General features: G+C 40.2%; 1 protein-coding gene and 1 long non-coding RNA gene across 2 annotated transcripts in view; one reads left to right on the plus strand and one right to left on the minus strand.

Annotated features, from left to right (window-relative positions):
* FAM186A (family with sequence similarity 186 member A) overlaps positions 1–17818 on the minus strand; it is a gene marked incomplete at both ends in the record, with an annotated part of 28865 nt that extends 11047 nt beyond the window's left edge. Inside the window, 3 exons of the mRNA XM_081060493.1 lie at positions 720–7080; positions 16459–16629; positions 17629–17818. Of these exons, the coding sequence (XP_080916619.1) occupies positions 720–7080; positions 16459–16629; positions 17629–17818 (6722 nt within the window). The remainder of the gene's footprint in view (positions 1–719; positions 7081–16458; positions 16630–17628) is intronic.
* Positions 1–21617, plus strand: part of LOC308502880 — a 63432-nt gene that overhangs the window by 38704 nt on the left and 3111 nt on the right. The gene's annotated exons all lie outside the window — the stretch shown is intronic.

Below are 21617 nucleotides of genomic sequence, written 5' to 3' on the forward strand. Positions count from 1 at the left end.
AGTTTGGCTTCTTGTAACTTAAGGTTTAAAAATTTCACCAAAATAACAGGTTGATAACCTCCAACACAAATGCTAGGATAGCAGGCCAATTGTCACTTTCCCTGACCTATTTCTTTTTCTTTTCTTTTCTTTTTTTCATTGTTAATGTATATTTTTTGTAATTAAATTTATTGGGGCAACAATGGTTAGTAAAATTACAATTCTCCCTGCCTATTTCTGATATTTGCAGTTTTTAAAGTTCAGGACCAGGACCTGTTTCCTCCAGGTCACTCCAGTAGCAAAGTTGCCATGGCAACACCTTGTGCATAACCTGCCATCTCCCATTTTAAGAATCATTGTATCTTCTGGTGAATCCATGATGTAAGAAATTCAGAATAACTGGAAGCACCTCTAAACTTTTGAAGCTGATGTTTTGGAGATCAGCTATGATCCACAAAATTTATTTCAGAATATTTGCTAGAGATATAAATGGATGAGACTGAGTAGTCCTTTCCAGACTGAGTAGTCCTAGTCTTAAATGGATCATGCTATATGACACTTCTTATTCCTAAAGAATCTCCTTTTGCTCTCTTAACTGGGCTTCCATCCCATAGACCTTCCATAAAAGAACCTTTAGAACATCTAATCTGACAAATGTGTATAGACTTACAGGGCAATGAGGGAGGGTATGTGAAATCAGGACTAAATCAGAAATCTGGACATGTAATAGTGACATCTACCTTGCACGGTGGATCAGCCTATAGGCAATGTATTTGCGGAATAGGTATCCCAGCCGAACTGTGTTCGTATGAAGGGTCTCAATTATGAGATTTCTAGCTGTTGTATGTAGTTCTGAAGGAAGTCCAGAAGTTTCTTTGGCCTGATGTAAGAGTATCAGGTTCTTTCTCTGAGCCCCCACATCAACAAAGTACCTCTGCTCTTTGAGCTCTTGGGGAGAGGACGGAGAGGGTACCATTATTGTGGATTTCTTGGTACCTGAAACTGAAGTCAGTATGCATGGCTTGTTTATAGGGGGGAATCGGGATTTCTGGTCCCATAGAGAAGGTGCGGTCTGTGATGTTTGAGGTAGTTGAGTAATAAGAGCAGGCGGCAATGTCATAGGCTTCATGAAAGTGGGAAGAGTCCCTTCATCAATGTAGGGGGTTTGTGATATTGGTGTCCTATAATTGGCGAGATAGGACTGAAATGTTCTAAATTGTTCCATGGCAAAAGGATCAGAGAGTATTTGGGTTTCTTCAGGAGTGTCAGAGACCTCTGATATTTGGAACTTCTTAGTGGTAAAAGGGGCTTGAGGTACGTTGAAGCTTGGAGCACTGGGATGGACCAATGTTGATTGCAATTTCAGAGAAGAAATAGTTTCTAATCTTTTCTTACTTTTCTTTGAAACAGCAGACGACAAAGCCTTCTGGGGCTGTCCAGGAGTTGAGGGAGCCCATAGTGTTGGGGGACGCCCAGGGGTGAAAGAGATCTGTAGTGGGGACACTTGCCCAGGAAGAGCCCATGGCACCAGATGCTGCCCACGGGTAGACAAGGCTTGTGGATAGGGAGATTGCTCGCAGGTAGCAGAGGGCTGAAATGCCTGGGGCTGCTCAGAGGGGATTAATGGTCCAGATTCCATAAGCTCCCCGGGGATGGAAGAAGCCCCAGGAATGAGGGGCTTCCCAAGAGAGAGAGGATCACAGACAGTGGAAATCTGTGAGGTGGTGCATGGGACTCCAGCTATAAGGAGCTTCCTGGGGGCAAAAGGGTCCTTTGCTATCAGACAAGACTGGGGAGGCAGAGAGTCCCTAGATGTGAGGAATTGCCTAGAGGAAGGAAAAGTCTGTGGTGCTGGGAGCTTCCTAGGGTCAGAAGGAGTCCCTATTCCTAGGGATTTCCCAGGGACAAAGAGGGCTTGGGTAAGAGGAGACCTTGATATCTGCAAAGGAGTAGAAGAGACCTCAAACATTGAGGACTTCTCAGCGGTCCGAACAGACAATGCCAGGGGTCGCCTAGTTCTTGATGTCATGGGTTGCCCAGGGGGAAGAGAAACCTTTGATTCTTGAGATGGTCTTAGAGTGGAAGGAGTGACTATGAGGGACTGCTTAGTAATGTGAGGAACCCTTGGTTTGATGGATTTATCGGTAATAGAAGAGATCCCAACTTCCAGGGTATGTCCTGAAGAGGAATCAGCCTTGAGTGGTGAGGGCTGCTCATGAGTGGGAAGAGCTCTTGATTTTAGGTCCTGCTCAGACAGGCGAGCAATACCCATGGGCTGGGCCTGTTCTAGGGTAAAGGGGGCCCCCAAAGGTTGGACTTGCTCAGGGGGAATGGGAGAGCCTAAGACATGCACTGAGGTGACAGCGGCCCCCAAAGCCTGGGTCTGTTCAGGTGTAAGAGTGACAGCTGACATCCAGGCATTTGGGGGGGCAGTAGGGACTCCCAATGCTTGGTTCTGCTTAAGAGTAAGAACTTTCGATACTTCTTGAACTATTTCTGGAGTGATAGAGACCCCCAGTTTCCAGGCCTGTTTTTCTGTGAGAGAGGTCTTTAATGCCTGAGCCTGGTCAAGGGTAAGAGGGACCCCTAATGCTTGTTCCTGCTCAGGGGTGAGGGTGGTACCCACTGCTTGGGTTTGTTCAGGGATACAGGTGATACCCAAAGTCTGCACTTTCTCAGGAGTATGAGTCAACTCCAGAGCCTGTGCCTGTTCTGGAAGAAGGTCCTGCAATGCCTGGGTCTGCTGTGGTGTGACAGTGACTCCCAATGCCTCGTCCTGTCCTGAAGTTATAGGGACACCAGATTTCTGGGCCTGTTGAGTGGTTACAGGGATCTGCGTTGCCCAGGTCTGTTCAGAAGTGACCGATGCCTTCAGTGTCTGGCCCTGGCTAGGGGAAATAGGGCCTCTCAGTGTCCAGTCTTGTTCAGGAGAGAGAGAAGACCTCAATGCTTGGACTTGCTCATGTGTGAGTATAACTCCCAGATGCTGCGATTTTTCAGGAGTGAGAGAGACCACCAGTGCCTTGACCTGCTCAGCAGTAAGAGTGATACCCTGTGCCTGGGCCTGCTGAGGGGTGACAATGACCCCAAGAGCCTGGGCCTGCTGAGGGGTGACAGTGACCCCAAGCGCCTGCGCCCCATCAGGGGTGACGGTGACCCCAAGCGCCTGGGCCCGCTCAGGGGTGACGGTGACCCCAAGCACCTGGGCCCGCTCAGAGGTGACGGTGACTCCAAGTGCTTGTGCCTGTTGAGGGGTGAGAATGATCCCCAGTCTCTGGGCCTGCTCAGGGGTGACAGTGGTTCCCAGTCTCTGGGCCTGCTCAGGGGTGACAGTGGTTCCCAGTCTCTGGGCCTGCTCAGGGGTGACAGTGGTTCCCAGTCTCTGGGCCTGCTCAGGGGTGACAGTGGTTACCAGTCTCTGGGCCTGCTCAGGGGTGACAGTGATTCCCAGTCTCTGGGCCTGCTCAGGGGTGACAGTGGTTCCCAGTCTCTGGGCCTGCTCAGGGGTGACAGTGGTTCCCAGTCTCTGGGCCTGCTCAGGGGTGACAGTGGTTCCCAGTCTCTGGGCCTGCTCAGGGGTGACAGAGATTCCCAGTGCCCGGGCCTGCTCAAGGGTGACAGAGATTCCCAGTGCCCGGGCCTGCTCAGGGGTCACAGTGATTCCCAGTCTCTGGGCCTGCTCAGGGGTGACAGTGATTCCCAGTCTCTGGGCCTGCTCAGGGGTGACAGTGATTCCCAGTCTCTGGGCCTGCTCAGGGGTGACAGTGATTCCCAGTCTCTGGGCCTGCTCAGGGGTGACAGTGATTCCCAGTCTCTGGGCCTGCTCAGGGGTGACAGAGATTCCCAGTCTCTGGGCCTGCTCAGGGGTGACAGTGATTCCCAGTCTCTGGGCCTGCTCAGGGGTGACAGAGATTCCCAGTGCCCGGGCCTGCTCAGGGGTGACAGTGATTCCCAGTCTCTGGGCCTGCTCAGGGGTGACAGTGATTCCCAGTCTCTGGGCCTGCTCAGGGGTGACAGTGATTCCCAGTCTCTGGGCCTGCTCAGGGGTGACAGTGATTCCCAGTCTCTGGGCCTGCTCAGGGGTGACAGAGATTCCCAGTGCCCGGGCCTGCTCAGGGGTGACAGTGATTCCCAGTCTCTGGGCCTGCTCAGGGGTGACAGTGATTCCCAGTCTCTGGGCCTGCTCAGGGGTGACAGTGATTCCCAGTCTCTGGGCCTGCTCAGGGGTGACAGTGATTCCCAGTCTCTGGGCCTGCTCAGGGGTGACAGAGATTCCCAGTGCCCGGGCCTGCTCAGGGGTGACAGTGATTCCCAGTCTCTGGGCCTGCTCAGGGGTGACAGTGATTCCCAGTCTCTGGGCCTGCTCAGGGGTGACAGAGATTCCCAGTGCCCGGGCCTGCTCAGGGGTGACAGTGGTTCCCAGTCTCTGGGCCTGCTCAGGGGTGACAGAGATTCCCAGTGCCCGGGCCTGCTCAGGGGTGACAGCGATGGACTTTGTGGGAGACCGTCCAGAAGTAGGATAGGGCCCAGGTGAGGGAGACTGTGCGGGGGTGGGAAGAGTGACTGGTATGGGGTGCTCTTCTTCAGCAAGACTCTCTAATGTCTGAAGATTCCCGTGGGACTCTTGTGGTTTGTATAACTGGAATGCATCTTTCCATCTCTTCTTCCTCCTGGGAGACAGGAGCACTGAGGTGTGGCTGAACATCTCTTTTAGTGCTTCCGAGTCTTCCTCCTCCATCTTTATCCGATCCCTTCCTTTTTTCTGCCCCTGCCTTTTATGGTCTTCTACCTTTCTTCTTGGCTTCTGCTTCTCCTCCTGTCTCTCCCAACTGCTTTCCAGCTGTAGATGTTTCACTTCCTTCTGAACCTGTCTCATCTGCTGTCCCTTCTTCTCCAAGGGCACCCCTTGCGTTTCCACTATTTGCTCCCATGCTTCCCGCTGCTGTTGCTTTTGCTTCTGCCGCTCTTCCTCCTCTTCCATTTGCTTTTGCTGCTCATCTTGCTCACTCTGCTTTTCTATCCTCTGTGTTTGCTGTTCCTCCCACACCTCTTCCTCCTGCCACCGATTCTTCTGTTGCTTTTTCTCTCCTTCCTCCCTCTGGAACCATGCTTTTTCCTTCTTCATATTCTTTTTTATCATATTATAGCTCTTCTTCCAGAGATTCCTTTCTTCTTCCAACTGGTCTTTAAGATTTATATCAAAATTATTTTCTTGACCCTCTTGCAGATATTCCTCCTGTCTTTGTTTTTCCTTTTCCTTGTGGTGTATCTCTGCTATTGAGACTACTGGAGCATCTCTTTCACTTTCTATTTCAGTCAAAATCATTTCTATTAAACTGTGAACTACTGGGTCCACGCTCTCATCTGAGAGTAAGATGCTAATTTTAGAATTTGCACTAATTGGCTTCTGAATATGCAATCCTGGCGTATATGAGACTACCTTTTTTTGTTTCATAGGTTTCTCTCCAACTTGTCCTGTGTATTTTATATCTTTGTATTTTCTCAAGATTTTTATCACAGTTTCAGCCACACTTTGGAAATAGCCCTCTGTTTTTGCCTTTATGATTTCTAATTTTTCTACTTCTGCTTTTTGAAGTAATAACTCCTTTTCTGGCACAGTTTTTTCATCCAAAGGCTTTTCTACGTGATCAGTTTTCTCTTTCAGGAAAGCCATTATGGCTTTCTGAAATTCTTCCAGGTTGTTCCGTTCACTTTTGCCATGTGAACTTCCTAGACCTCTGGTAGATTCTGAAGTCTCTTCAGTTATTCTAGATTGTGATTTAACAAGTTCATGAGACTTGAACTTCTTGGTGATGACTGATCTGTCCTTCTCTCCTGTTTTTCTTTCTTTGCTTTTGGTAGTTTCTGGAGAGATTTGAGATTTCTTTCCTTTTGTTTTCAATTTCTCAGAGGGATGATCCCGTTCAGTCAACCTGAATGGCTCTGTGGTGCTGATCTCACTTTTGCTCTCGTCTGTTGACTCAGGGGTGGGCTCCTCTTTATTCTCTGAAGAAACTTGACTTTTCCCAAGTAAATATTGAGGTTTGAGCTTCCTGAGTCGTTCCCATAAACTACTTGTTCCACTTTTGTCACCTGGGCTCTTTATGTTAGAAGGGAAATCTGCAGGGACATGTTGATCTTTTGATTCAGTGGATGACCTTGATTTGGCTTCAGAAAAGGATTTTATTTCTTTACTCTTCTTTTCCAGTGCTTGTAGCTCAAACTGGTAATCAACTTTGGGCTCTGAGACCATCTTTTTACCTTTATCTTCACTCAGATTTGATAAAGAGGTCTCCTGCAGAGATGTTCTTTTTATATGCTTTCTTTTTGGTAATTGATAGTCATCAGTCCGGTCTTTCTGATAGACACCATCTTTCTTTAGTAATACCTTATCTTCAGTGATATTTTTAGAGGTTTTCTGTTTTTTCTCAAGTAAAGGGGATTGCTGTCCAATTAAATCTGGAGTCATTTCAACTTGGGCTGTATATGACATAGCTGAGTCCCACTTGATCCCCGAGGCTCTGATCCCTTTCCTGGGGGCCGCATCTACAATATTTTCAAATTGCTTAGCCAAAATACTGTCTATACTGTCTTCTTTATCAGCTTTGCTAATGGCCATGGGTGATTGTGGAGAAGGCTCAGATAATATTTTCAAGATTGATGTGCGTGACACTGGAGATACTTTGGATCGAATAAGCTGGTCACATTTTTCTTCTGCATCTTGAAGTTTCTGCTGAAGCATTACATTTTTTTCACTGAGATCTTGTATTATCTTCTGGGAGAGCTCTTTTTCTCTTTCATTGGTCTCATTTATATACACACTGGCACTTTGGAAGTTAATAAGTTTTACTTCATCATTTAGTGCACTCAGTGCTTTAGAAAGGTTTACTATTGTTGATGATATGTATTTAATAGCACTGTTTTCCAATTTATTGAACATTGCAGTACGTATGAGTTCCTGTAGCATACCTTGGATTTCTGAAACCTTTATATTTCTTGCGAAGTCATCACTAATCATCTGGTCTGGTCTTAAAGCATGTGCTGTTGCAGGTCGCTTTATAACTCTTTCTTTCCAAGACTTCCATAGAGTACCTCTAGATGCTAGAAGAAAAAAACATAAAACATAAAAGGATGAGATTGCATATCTTCTTTTGTATTGTGCTCTATGTTTAAGCCTAAAAGGTAGTTAGCTTAAATTAACAGATAGCTATAGGATAAAGATTCGTGAGGAAACTTTGGCTCTAAAATAAAAGAACAACTATTTTTCCACAATCACCTAGAACTTCTGTTTACAGAGTTTAGGAGAAGAACTCAGCTGTGACCTCAACTTACCTTCTGTTACAAGTTTGGGATTAGACATAATGGAAGCCAAAATTTATCTTTGGCTTTGATTATGCTTGGTGCTTTCCATTTTATGTTTTGGGTTCCTATCTTTTTTCCTCCCTTTTTTGAGTCAACGTTAACCTTGGTTCTTTCAAAAGAGTTACACAAAGACAAAAGTCAAATATTCGAAGTGATTTCCAGAATGGCTGAATGAGAAATTCAACAAATTCCCCCCCCCCAAAAAAAGCAGTAATAAAACCAGACAAAACTGCCCAAAACAAGCATTTTAGGACTTTGGAAATTGACCAAAGGCACACAACAAATTGAGAAGCACCTATTCAAAAAAATTTGCTGAACCTCCATAACAACAGTAGAAGTCTGTGATGTTTTAACTTAGAGCTGCTCCCATCTCCAGCTACCCAGCTCCATGGCCTGTGAATTCTACCAGAGTGAGGCAGGATGTGAAGATTGACAGCTCTACTTCCTGAGGGGGTTTATTTAATGTGGAGCAAAGCATGGAAAAACTCATGCCTAGAGGTATTGTTTAAAACAATGCTTTCTTAATCCATACACAGATCCATTAGCAAAGAAGCCTTACTGGATCAATCTGGATTAATAAATGATTGGTCAATCATTGACTTACCACTAAGCTCTGCTGACCCAAAGATGACCCCTAGGAATTTAGGCTTAAGGATAAAAACAAAAAGAAAAAAATTGAGTAGAGATAACAGTGACTGCATGCTATGGGGGAGACAGACTTTATCAAACTAGTCCAGGAAAGTCACTAAAAGCCAAACAATAAAAGCAATAAAAACAAACACTGGAGGTTGTGGGGAGAATCCGAATCCAGAGTTACTACAATATATTATCTAAAATGTCCAGTTTTCAACATAAAAGAGGCATGAAAAGAAATAGGAAAGTGTAACCATACACAGGGGGAAAATATAGTCAATAGAAATTGTCTCAGGGGTCAGTGAGGAGGGGGCAGATGTTGGACCTATCAGAAAAAAGACTTTAAAAGAAGCAATTATAAATATATTCAAAGAACTAAAGGAAACCATATTTTAAAATGAAAGTAAAGTGTGATGATAATTACTCATCAAATACAGCATATCAATAAAGAGATGGAAATTAGAAAAACCAAGTGGGAAAAATGAAGCTGAATAGTACAATAATTAAATTAAAAAATAGCCAGAAGGGCTCAACAGTAAATTTGAGCTGACAAAAGAAAATAACCAGCAAACTTGATGCTAGATTAGTTGAAATTGTCTGACTTGAATAACAGGAGAAACCATAAAGGAAAATGAACAAAGCCTCAGAGACTTGTAGGACACCATTAAACATACCAATGTACAAATAATAGAAGTCCCAGAAGAAGAAGAGAGAGGGGCATTAAAAATACTTGAAGAAATAATGGCCAAATTATCCCAGATTTGATGAAAAACATGAATCTACACTTTCAAGATGCTGATTGAATTCTAAGTAGGATAAACACAAAATAATTCCTACCTAGACACAACATAGTCAGATCATTGAAAGCCAGAAGACAAAGAGAGAATCTTTAAAGTTAAAAGAGAAAAATGACTTATCACAATCAAAGGAGACTCATCAAGTACAGGGGAAACATAGTAAATTTAACAGCTCACTTCTTATCAGAAACATTGGAGGCCAGAAGACAGTGGGATGACATTCAAAGTGCTGAAAGAATTATACTGCTAACCAAGAATTCTATATCCAGCAAAAATGTCTTTCAAAAAATGAAGGTAAGACATCCATTCCATTCCACGAAATAACACTGTTCCCAAAGTAGCATAAATATACGGCTCTTATAACCATTTTTACTACATGTTTTTAAACACTTCTCTAAATGCATTACAGAATGTCTATTAACACCCATTCCCTGAAATAACACTCTTCTCAAAGTAGTACGCATGTACAAATCTTATTTAAAAATAAAGGTAAGAAATAAGATCTACAGATAGCAAGTAAGCATATGAAAATATGCTCAGTATCATCTGTCATTAGAGAATTGCAAATTACAACAATGAGACACTTACACACCTATTAAAATAACTGCAATCCAAAAAACCAATAATACCAAATGCTGACATATGGGGCAACAGGACTCTTGCTTATTATGGGTAGGAATGAAAAATGGTACAGCTAGTTGGGAAGACAGTTTAGCAGTTTCTTACAAAGTTATTTTTGAAGCATTGTAGTCTTATATGATCCAGCAATCATGCTTGTAGGTATAATATTTACCCACTTAATTTGAAAACTTACACACACACACACACACACACACACAACTTGCATGATAATATTTATAAGTTTTATTCTTTTTTTATTAGTTTCAGATGTACAAAACAACATAATAATTAGACATTTATACCCCTCACAAAGTGATAACCACCCCCCAATCTACTATAACAGCTTTATTCTTAAACATCAAAACCTACAAATAACAAAGATGTTCTTCAATAGTTAGATGAACAAACTGTGGTACATCTGTATAATGAAGTATTCAGCAATAAATAGAAATGTGATTAAGCCACAGAAAGATTTGGAGGAACCTTAAATGTATATTGCTAAATGATAGAAACCAGTCTGGAAAAGCTACATGCTGCATGATTCCAATTATATGACATTCTTGAAAAATCAAAACTATAGAGACATTAAAAAAATCAATGGCTGCCAAAGGCTTGGAGAGAGAGGGGAAGAATGAATAGATGAAACATGGGGTTTTTTCGAATGGAGAAACTATTTTGTATGATACTATAATGGTGGATACATGACAATATACATTTGTGAAACCCCATAGAACTGTACAGAACAAAGAGTGAAACAGTATATGCAAATTTTAAAAAATAACCATTTAGAAGGTCAGGGGATCCTAGGAAGGAATGCAGACTATGATAAGAGAACCTAACTGTATTAAGAATGTATGACACAACCTCACTGAAAAAGATGGGGGTGGGGAAAGGTGCTGACCTAAGTTACTGGAAATGAATGGAGCCTGTAAGTCTAAACGCAAAGGGAACTTCATATAAGTACTATACTCTAGTTGTTGTTTCCTGTGGAGGTATGGGTTAATAATCTGATACTGCTATACATGTATACTGGAATTCAACCACTAAGTAATGGAAGGCAGGTGGTAGGAGCAGGTTTCTCTTTGTTGGGGTGGGAATTTACAGATGAACAAGGGGAGGGAGATAGAATGATCTATGTGATAATGGATTAGAGTTAGAGACATCAGTAAGAACCAATGTTTAGCTTAATGTAGTTACAGGTGATTATATATGTCATTATTTATAGATATATGTATATTCATGGGTTTGTAGACACACATATATTATTCATTTTCCCTCTGTCAGATGAGAGGGCCAAGCAGAAATTACGCCCCAGTAGCAATGAGCACACCTAGCAGTCAAACCTTGGTTTTAATACTATTCTCTAATAAAAGGAACCAGTACTCTTGGAGAAATGGAATGTTCTATGACTGTGGCAGGAAATATTCAACATAGATCTGAAGCATCTTGTAGTACCAGAAAATAAGGACCTGCTGAAAAAAAAAGATAAAAGAAAGAAACTACTTTGATGGGGGTATGTCAAAGGGGCATAGAAACCAACTAAATAAGGTCCCGATGTCCAAAGCTAGAATAACTTGAGCGAGAAAATAAAGTTGTATTGGGTTATAACCCAAAGTTTAAAGTAAATATCTGTGAGTTCATTTTGATATAAATTTAAAATTGAAAATTAATAATGGGATAAAAGAGTCAAACTCTTGTGCATAAGAACTTCAAATAATTAATAGATATTCCATCCTAAAGGAGGGAGAGCATAACTCCCCATTACTTAAGTGTGGGCTGCACATATAGACTTCCTTTTAAAGAGCACAGTATGGAAAATGAGGAAAATGAGTAACTTTAAGATGGAGAAACCTGACAAGCGCTACGTTAGCCAGATGATCAACATCAATATCAAGTCACAAATCATTTGATAATATATACCCTTGAAATGATAAGGTGACAATGGTACTTAACCTCTGTGATCTTTTTCCCCAAATCTATAATCCAAGGATAAACATGAGAAAAACATCAGACAAATTCCAATAGAGAGGCATCTTACAATATACCTGACTAGTAATCCTTAAAACTGTCAGGGACATCAAACACAAGGAAAAGTCTGAGAAACTTTCAGATCCAAGAAAGCCTAAGGAGACATGACAACTAAACATAATCAGATACTCTGGATGGGATCCCGAAACAGAAAAATGATATTGGGTAAAAATAAGGAATTCTGAATAAATTATGGACTTTAGTTAATAATGTATCAATATTAATTTGTTAATTATAACAAATGTATCATATTAATGTAAGATGTTATTTTCTCAATTTTTCTCTAAATCTGAAACTACCTTTAAAAAAGCTGATTAAAAAATGAAGGTGGAATTTCCAGTCAAGATGGAGGAGTCGGTAAATGCTGTGCTTGCCTTTTCTCATGACCACATCAGAATTACAACTAAACTACAGAACCACCATCATTGAGAATCTCCTGAAGTCTAGCTGAGCTGAAGTCCTACCTCTAAGGACATACAGAAGAAGCCACCATGAGACTGGTAGGAGGGGCAGAGATGCAGAATGGGCTGGTCGCACACTGTGTGTGGCATTTAAAAATTGGGAGGGATATTTTGGCTTTGGAAGTATCCCTGAGGCGTGAGGGGGTCCCATCCCCACATCAGGCTCCCCAACCCAGGGTTCCAGTGCTGGGGAAAGAAGTCCTCATAACTTCTGCCTGTGAAAACCAGCAGAGATTGTGTCTGGGTGAGACAAGGGTGGATGGAGTCCCAGTCACTCCTCTTAAAGGGCCTGCACATAGACTTGCTGATAGACTCACTCACTCTGAGCTCCAGCATTAGGGCAGCAGCTCAAAAGGCACCAGAAGCATACAGGGAGGAACTGAATTTTCTGGTTTCAGAGCAAGGGCTGGAGGGGAACTTTCTTCCAGACAGAAACAATCCATTGTTTCTTTGAGCGCTATCTTCTCCCAGCATGCAGATTTAGGCAGCTGTCATAGCTGTGTCTTCATCAACCTAACGCTGTTTGCACTGCCCTGATGATTCCATGAGACCCCACCCCATCCAACATTTGGGCACATCCAAGCCACTTCCAGTGGCTTTTCCATACAAATGGCATGTCTTGGTTCATTCTGTGGACATTCCCCAAAATCTCTCAAAGGTTCACAAAACCCAAACAAGCAACATCTGGCTTTGGCTTTGGTGTGTCCTGTACATCTTGCTGAGTAGCCCCAAGCCTGGCACTAGCAAACAGCTGGCCTCAGTTTGTAATTTGGCCCCTTGAGGCACCTCCAAGCCCATCACAGGTGGCATCCATCTGCGGATTGCATTGTGGCTTATGCCAGCTGGCATAGGCCAGGCACAGGTTGTGGCCAAGCCAAACTTGGCCAGTCCCACGAGGCCCTGGGGCTGGCATGCCCTGTGGCCGCCTTCAGACCAAGCAGGAGCATCACCTGAATGCCTCTAAGGACAACACACCCAAAGGTCAGACTAAGCAGGCACCAGAGTCCTGCTAAAGCAAGTCCTTCTCTACAGAGTCAGCCCCTGCAGAGCAGCTCCTCCACTGAAGTCCAGGCCAGTCCTCACAACCCATCACCCCCAGGGTCAATTCCTCCTTTTGATGTGCAAACAGCAAACAAGGCTCAAGTACAACAAGAGGGCACATGGAACCCACACAGGAAAACACCTGGAGCACCTGGCTCAGGTGACCAGGGAGACTGGGCCACCAGGCCCCACAGTACACCTACTACATAAAGCCATTCTACTAAGACCGGGAGACACAGCAGCCCTACCTAATACATAGAAACAAACACACGGAGGCAACCAAAATGGGGAGACAAAGAAACATGTCCTAAATACAAGAACCGAACAAAGCTCTAGAAAAAGAACTAAACAAAATAAACAAAAGCAATCTATCTGACAGAGTCTAAAACACTGGTTACAAGGATGCTCAATGATCTCAGGGAGAACTTCAACAAAGAGATAAGAAACATAAAAATGGAGATAGAAAACATTAAAAAGGACCAGTTAGAAATAAAAAATACAATAACTGAAATGAGTACATTTTAGAGGGAATCAACAGTAGATTAGATGAAGCAGAAGATCAAATCAGTGACTTAGAAGATAAGGAAGCAGAAAACACCCAGTCAGAACAGCAAAAAGAATAATAAAAAAATAGGATAGTTTAAGGGACAACATCAAGCATACCAACATTCACATCATTGGGGTACCAGAAAGAGAAAAGAGCAAGGAATTGAAACCCTACTTGAACAAATAATGACAGAAAACTTCCCTAACCTGGCAAAGGAAGTAGACATACAAGCCCAGGAAACACAGACAGTCCCAAACAAGATGAACCCAAAGAGGGCCACACCAAGACACATCATAATTAAAATGTCAAAGGTTAAAGATAAAGAGAGAATCTTAAAAACAGCAAGAGAAAAACAGTGAGTTACCTACAAGGGAGCTCCCCTAAGACTGTCAGGTGATTTCTCAACAGGAACTTTGTAGGCCAGAGGGGTTGGCATGAAATATTCAAAGTGGTAAAAATCCAGGACCTACAACCAACATTACCCAGCAAAGCTATCATGTAAAATCGAAAGACAGGTAAGGAGCTTCTCAGACAAGAAAAAGCTAAACAAGTTCATCAACACCAAAGCAGTATTACCAAAGGAATGTTAGAGGGACTTATTTAAGATGGGAGGAAAAAAATCAAAGATATGAATAATAATATGGCAGTAACTACATATCTATCAATGATTACTTTCAATGTAAATGGATCAAACGCTCCAATCAAAAGATAGGGTGGCTGAATGGATAAGAAAACAAGACCCTTACATATGTTGCCTACAAAAGACTCAGTTCAGATTGAAAGGCACACACAGACTGAAAGTAAAGGGATGGAAAAAGATATTTCATGAAAATGGAAACAAACGAAAAAAGCTGGGGTAGTAATACTTCTACCATACAAAATAGACTTTAAAACAAAGGCTATAACAAGAGAGAAAGAAGAACCCAGTAATCCTACTCTGGGTATATTTCCAAAGAAACCCAAAACTCTACTTCAAGGGGACTTGTGCATCCATATGTTCATTGCAGCATTGTTTGCAATGGGCGAGACGTGGAGGCAGCCTGGGTGTCTGATGAGTGAATGGATAAAGAGAAGGTATTACATACTGGGGGTGCCAAAAATGTATACAAGTGGACAATTTGATCAACATTGCTCAAGCATTAGTCGCCATAATCAGAAGTGTCTGGATGCTGATGGTAACCACTTTGAGCACTTCTTGTAATAGCAGAAGTCAAATGTGACTTGTATTCATCTTGTGTTATTGGTATATATTGAGTATTACAATTTCAATACAGATTTCCTTTCTTAAAATGTGTATACTCTCATTTGACACCCTCTGTACATACAATGTAATATTGCTTGGCTGTGGAAGGGAATGGATTCTTGCCATCTGTGGTGGCATGGATGGACCTGGAAAGTGCTGGGCTGAGTGGAGTGTCAGAGAAAGACAGATGCAATGTGATTTCACGTATATGTGGAATCTAAACAAAATAAGCAAAAAAGGGTGCTGGCCTGGTAGCTCAGGTGGTTGGAGCTCTGTGCTTCTAACTCTGAAGGCTGCTGGTTCGAGTCCCACATGGGCCAGTGGGCTTTCAACTCCAAGGTTGCCAGTTCAACTCCTTGAGTCCCACAAGGGATGGTGGGCTGCGTCCCCTGCAACTAACAACGGCAACTGGACCTGGAGCTGAGCTGCGCCCTCTACAACTAAGATTGAAAGGACAACAACTTGACTTGGAAAAAAAGTCCTGGACATATACAGCGTTCCCCAATAAAGTCCTGTTCCCCTTCCCCAATAAAATCTTTTTTTAAAAAAAAAAAAAAAAAAGGAAAAAAAAACCCAAAACACCAGAAACAGACTGATAGATAACAGAACATTTTGATGGTTGCCAGATGGGTGGGGGTTTGGGGATGGGTAAAAAAGGGCAAGAGATTAAGAAGTACAAATTGGTACTTACAAAATAGTCATGGGATGTCAAATAAAACATAGGGAATATAGTCAATAATATGATAATAACTATAGTGCTAGGTGGGTATTAGACTAGTCAGGGGGATCACTTCTTAAATTATATAATATAAATGTCTAACCACTATGCTGTACACCTGAAATTAATATTAAATAATATTGAATGTCAACTGTAATTGAAAAATTAAAAAGGAGGGGAAAGGTGAAGGGAAATAAAAGGTCTAAATTTCCAGGTATAAAACAAATAAGTCATGGGGTTATAATGTACAGCATAGAAAATACAGTCAATACATTGTGATAGTGTGGTACGGTGTCAGATGGTTACTGGATTTAACATGGTGATCGTTTCTTTAGGTATGGAACCGGAACACATTGCTGATAGGAATGTAAGAGGGTGCTGTCACTTGGAAAATCAGTTAGCAATTTCTTAAATATAAGTTTACCAGCAATAGATAAATGATCTAGCAATTCTACTCCTAGTTAGCTACTCAAAAGAAATGAAAACATGTCCACACAAAAAATTTACATGTGTGTTCATAGCGGCATTATTCATAAGAGCCAAAAAGTAGAAATAATCCAAATATCCAAGGACTGGTAAATGGGTAAACAAAGTGTGGTACATACAAACAGCGGTATGCAATTGGCAATAGCAAGGAAGAAATTACTGATACATCCTATAACATGGCTGACCTCAAAAGCGTTAAGCAAAATGAAAGAAACCAGACAGAAAAGACTACATATAATATGATTCTTTTTATGAAATATCCAGAAAAGGCACATCTATTGAGACAGAAAATAGATTAGTGATTGTCTAGAGCTGGGAGTGGGCATGAATATTATCTGCAAATGGGTATGAGGGATCTTTTTTGGGTGATGAAAATGTTCTAAAATTGGATTGTGGTGATGGTTGCACAACTCTAAATTTACTAAAAGTGATCGAATTGCACGCTTCCACTGGGTAGATTTTATGGCATGTAGATTATACCTCAATAAAGCTGTTTTCTAGAAAAAGAGCAATCTATTTCCAAAGTCTTAAAGTATGCTTACTTATTATTTTCTTTTGTCTCTTCTTTACTTCGAGCAAAGAGGTACTAATTCTAATCAGTATCTTGACATCGCTCTCGATGGCTTTGAGCGTTTCTGGTAAAATCTCCATTTGTGCTATCCAGTGGTAGTGGTCATCAGTATCAACTGCAGTCATCTCAGACAAAATGCCATCTAGAAGAGAGTAAAAAAATTACTTTTATGCAGAAAAATAAATAATTATAACCATGTGAGCTTATATGGCTGTAGTATTGGGAAATATTATAGTATTGGGAAATGTAGGTATCTCACATTGCTGTTCTGAGGCTTTTCTCTACGAAGAAATGAAAATGGAAGAGATTGGAATAGAAGGCTGAACAGTAAGTCTTGGACATAAAAATGTGAATCAGGTTAAAAGGTGTCTATTTTGTTTAGTTCCCTGACTCCAGGGAAGTAGATATCTAAAATGTGAACATGTGTATTAATATTTGGGATCTAAACCCCAATTAACGCCTTTGGTAAGTTATCTAGTATCTTATAACCCCCGTTACATAGATTCCTTGCAACTAAATGAAATTCCTCTTTTTTGTGTTCTTTGCTTATTCTTTCATTCAACCAACATCTCCTCTGTCACATACTGTTCTAGAGGTTGAGGATACAACATTGAATACAACTAATTCCTTGACTTCATACTGTTTACACTGTAGTGAAAGGAGAGAGAAAAAAAACCCACCACATTAATTATATAGTAGTACGTCAGATAGTAAAAAATGGTATACGAGTAGACAAAAATAAAGAAAAAAATAAAATGGACAATGCCAAGGGGTAGGGAATGGGAATGGTCAGAGAACACCTCATTTTAAAGTGAGATATAGGCAGAGAATGAGCCATGCGGCTACCTGGTGGAAAATGTTCCAGGCAAGGGAAGCAAGCGTAAGCAGATAACACTGGCAGGAGCATGCTGGCATGCTTGAAGAAAAACAAGGAGGCCAGAATAGCTGCCACTAAGTGAGCAAGCCTATATTTTTCTTATTTTATTCTTAATGGAACAGAGGACAACTGTTCTCTGAATTAACTCCTTAGCCTTTTCTTCTTTAGTCTTTTTCTAATACTTCAAAATTTTCTTATAGATTCTGTTCTCCAGCTTTTTCATTAACTTTGTGGTTTTCCTTTGAACCACTTTTGAAAACTTACTCCATTCTTCCAACCATGCCAGGATATGGACAAGAGTATTTTCTTTAATTTCAACAGAATTAGCATGAGCAGCTATTTTCTCCAGAAAATTCATTCTTCGTCTCCTATATTCTGCATAGGAGATTTTCTTTCCAGGCTGCAGGGTCACATCAACAGTGTAGCGATTGATTGTCCGCTGCACACTTTGCATTATCTCACTGAGCTGCATACTAATGTCCTATAAGAATAAGAAGGGGGATATATTAATAAATTCTCAGTTTGAAAATGAGCTTTGGTCACTTTTCTTCCCAGAATGTCAGTGAGAATCACTCCAAAGTCCTGCTAGTTCTAGCTTTACTGTGGGTTTCAGATTTTTCCCTCTGAAAAATTTTTCTGCCTTCATCATCCTAGCATTGCTATGATATAATGAAAAGAACATTGGGTTTGAAACCATATCTGGATTCCAACTCTAGCTTTTTCATTAAAATGACTTTTAGTAAATCACTTAACAATTCTGAGCTGTCTCTGCCCCATCTGTTAAAGGGTAAAGATAGTAAATTCATAGTTGCTGTGCTCTGAGATGGACTACTTGTGAAAATGCTTGATGAACAATGGCTGCTAAAAACAAATAAAAGGAAGTTGCTTCTTTTTTCTTTACCTAGACTTCACACAGAAAGCAGCCGTCAGAATATTCTTCAATATGACTTTTATTATCTCCCCTTCCTCAAGAGTCTGTCAGCAAATTTCTTCTGTTCATCACTTTATCCCAGTAGTTCTCGATGAGGATAATTTACTACCTTACATATGTGGCACTTGGAAATTTGTGGAAGCATTTTAGGTTTTACAATGATTAGGAGGATTTGCTGGTATTTAGTATGGGTGCTAAGGGATGCTAGCCCGTTCTACAGTCCACACACTTAAGAATTGGCTCAATCCCGCATAAAATTTGACTGTCCTTTGACACATTCATATATGTTAAAAAAAATGTGTTTTAGAATTATCCAAGTGGAAATTTACTGCTTTTAAAATATAAACACAAAGTACTTTTTTGCCTAGTTTAATTACATAACTGAAGTTTCTAGGAAGGCAAATACATCAATGGGAGACTGTGTTTTAGAATTTCTCCCACAAAATCTCACCATTCTAAAACATTACAGTACGAACAACAATGCACCGGTGCTAGTCGCATGGAGTGCCAGTACAAACAACGCTGCATTTGTGTCAGTTTACATTTGTAGCTTTCACATTTATTTTAATTCTACATATAGGTGCAAGCCTCTGTATACCTCTTATGTCTTCTAGTGAAATTTGACCTAGATTTTACACATCAAAATGAATGTTATTATAAGTCACTTTCCTTTTATTTACCCTCACATTTATATTTCTTAAAGTATGAGCATAGATATTTTATCTACGAGTTTCATGTCAGAGGAATAAAAGAGAAGTTAACAATATTTTAAAAGGGCACAGTAAATCCGATAGATGAAGAACCACTGCTCCACCCTTTCCAACTTTATCAATTACTCTTTCAATTTGGCTTCAGACAAATTCAGCTCACTCTACACTCCTTACAATAAGAGTAAGATTTCGGTTTTGCAAAGCAGATCCTCATGCAAAGGGAGTAATCAGATGTTAGGTGCTGGAAATATTACAATGAGAAATGGTTGATGCAGTTGCAGCAAATAATTTAAGTCAGGAACACAGGAGAACAGAGACGAAGTTTGAGAAGCCAAGTGATGCGGAATAACTTTACAAGCTAACACATTGCATGGTGGTCAAGGAAGAAAGTAATACCAACGCCTCATAAATTTTTCCAGAAAATTGAAGAGGAAGGAACACTCATTCTTTGAGGCCGGCATTACCCTGACACCAAAACCAGATAAAGACACAACAAAAAAAGAAAACTACAGACCAACATCTCTGATGAATATTGATGCAAAAATCCTCAACAAAATATGAGCAAACAGATTTCAACAGCACATTAAAAATATTATACATCATGGCCAAGTGGGATTTATTCCTGCAATGCAAGATGGTTTAACATACAAAAATCAATCAATGAAATACACCAAATTAACAGAATGCTAGGAAAAAAAACAAAACAAAACAATCATCTCAATTAACACAGAAAAAGTATTTGACAACTCAACAATTTCATGATAAAAACACATACACACAAATCTAGGAATAGAAGGAAATTTCCTCAACATAATACAGGTTATATATGAAATATCCCAAGGTAATATCATACGAATGGTTAAAGACTGAAAGGTTTTCCTCTAAGATCAGGAACAAGGCCAGGGCACCCACTTTCACCACTTTTATTCAGTGTATTAGTGGAAGATCTAGCCAGAGCAATATAGGCAGGAAATATAAATAGGCAGGAAATGTAAATAGAAGACATCCAAATTAGAAAGGAAGAAATAAAATTACGTTTGCAGATGATGTGATCTTACATGTAGAAAACCCTAAAGATTCCACACATGAAAAAATTATTAGAACTAATAAATTTTAAAAAGTTGTAGGATACAAACTTACACACAAAAATCTTGTGTTACTATACACTAATGATTAATAATCCTAAAAGGAAATTAAGAAAACAATTACACCTACAATAGCATCAAAAGAATAAAATACTCAGAATAAACTTAACCAAAGAGGTAAAAGACTTGTATACTTGTAATTTCACTACAAAATGGTACTGAAAGAAATTAAAGAAGACAAATAAATGGAAAGGCATTCCATATTCATGGATTGGAAGCCTTAATATAGCTACGACATCAATACAACTGAAACCAATTTACAGATTTAAAGCAATAACTAGCAAAATCCCAGTGGTATTTTTTACAGAAACAGAAAAATCCATCCTAAAATTCATAGGGAATCACAAGGTAGGTCAAATACCCAAAACAGTCTTGAAAAAGAAGAATAAAATTGCAGAGCTCACACTTCCCATTTTCAGATCTTACTACAATGCTGCAGTAATTAAAACAGCATACTGGCATATAGACCAATATAATAGAATAGAGTCCAGAAATAAATTTTCCCATATATGGTCAAATGATTTTTGACAAGAGTGCCAAGACCATTCAATGGAGAGAGGACAGTCTTCCAATAAATGGTGCTGGGAAAACTGGATATCCACACTCAAAAGAATGAAGTTGGATTCTTACCTTATACCATATACAAAAATTAACTCAAAATTGCTCAAAAACCATTTTAATCATAAGACCTAAAACTATAAAACAGAAGAAAACATAGAGGGAAAATCTTCATAATATTGAATTTGGCAATAATTTATTTTATATAATACCCAAACCACAAGCAACAAAACTGAAAATAGATAAATTGGACTAAACCAAAATTTAAAACTTTTGTGCATCAAAGGATTCAATCAACAGAATGAAAAGGCAAACTATGGAATGGAAGAAAATATTTGCAAATCATATATCTGATAAGGAATTAATATCTACAACATATATAGAATTCCTATAACTCAACATCAAAAAAATCCAATTCAAAAATGGGCAAAGGACTTGAATAGACATTCAAAAAATATATACAAAGTGCCAACAATCATATGAAAAGAAGCTTAACATCACTAATCACTAGGGAAGTGCAAATCAAAATCACAATGAAATTCCATTTCACACCCATTAGTATCAAAAAACACACAAATAAACCCAGAAAATAACAAATATTGGTGAGGATGTGGAAAATTGGAATACTTGTGCACTGTTGGTAGGAATATAAAGTGGTGCAGCCACTGTGGAAAACAATGTAGCAGGTTCCTCAAAAATTTAAAATAGTAAATTATATAAATGTCTAACCACTAAGTTGTACACCTGAAACTAATATAAAATAATAATTGAATGTCAAACTGTAATTGAAAAATAAAAATAATAAAAAATGTAAACAGTCAAAAAAAATAAAAAATAGAATTACCATATGATCCAGCAATTCTAATTCTGGGTATATACCGAAAAGAATTGAAAGCAGAGTCCCTAAGA

The sequence above is a fragment of the Rhinolophus hipposideros genome (assembly GCF_964194185.1).
Source record: "Rhinolophus hipposideros genome assembly, chromosome: 9".
In the NCBI taxonomy this organism is placed as follows: Eukaryota; Metazoa; Chordata; class Mammalia; order Chiroptera; family Rhinolophidae; genus Rhinolophus; species Rhinolophus hipposideros.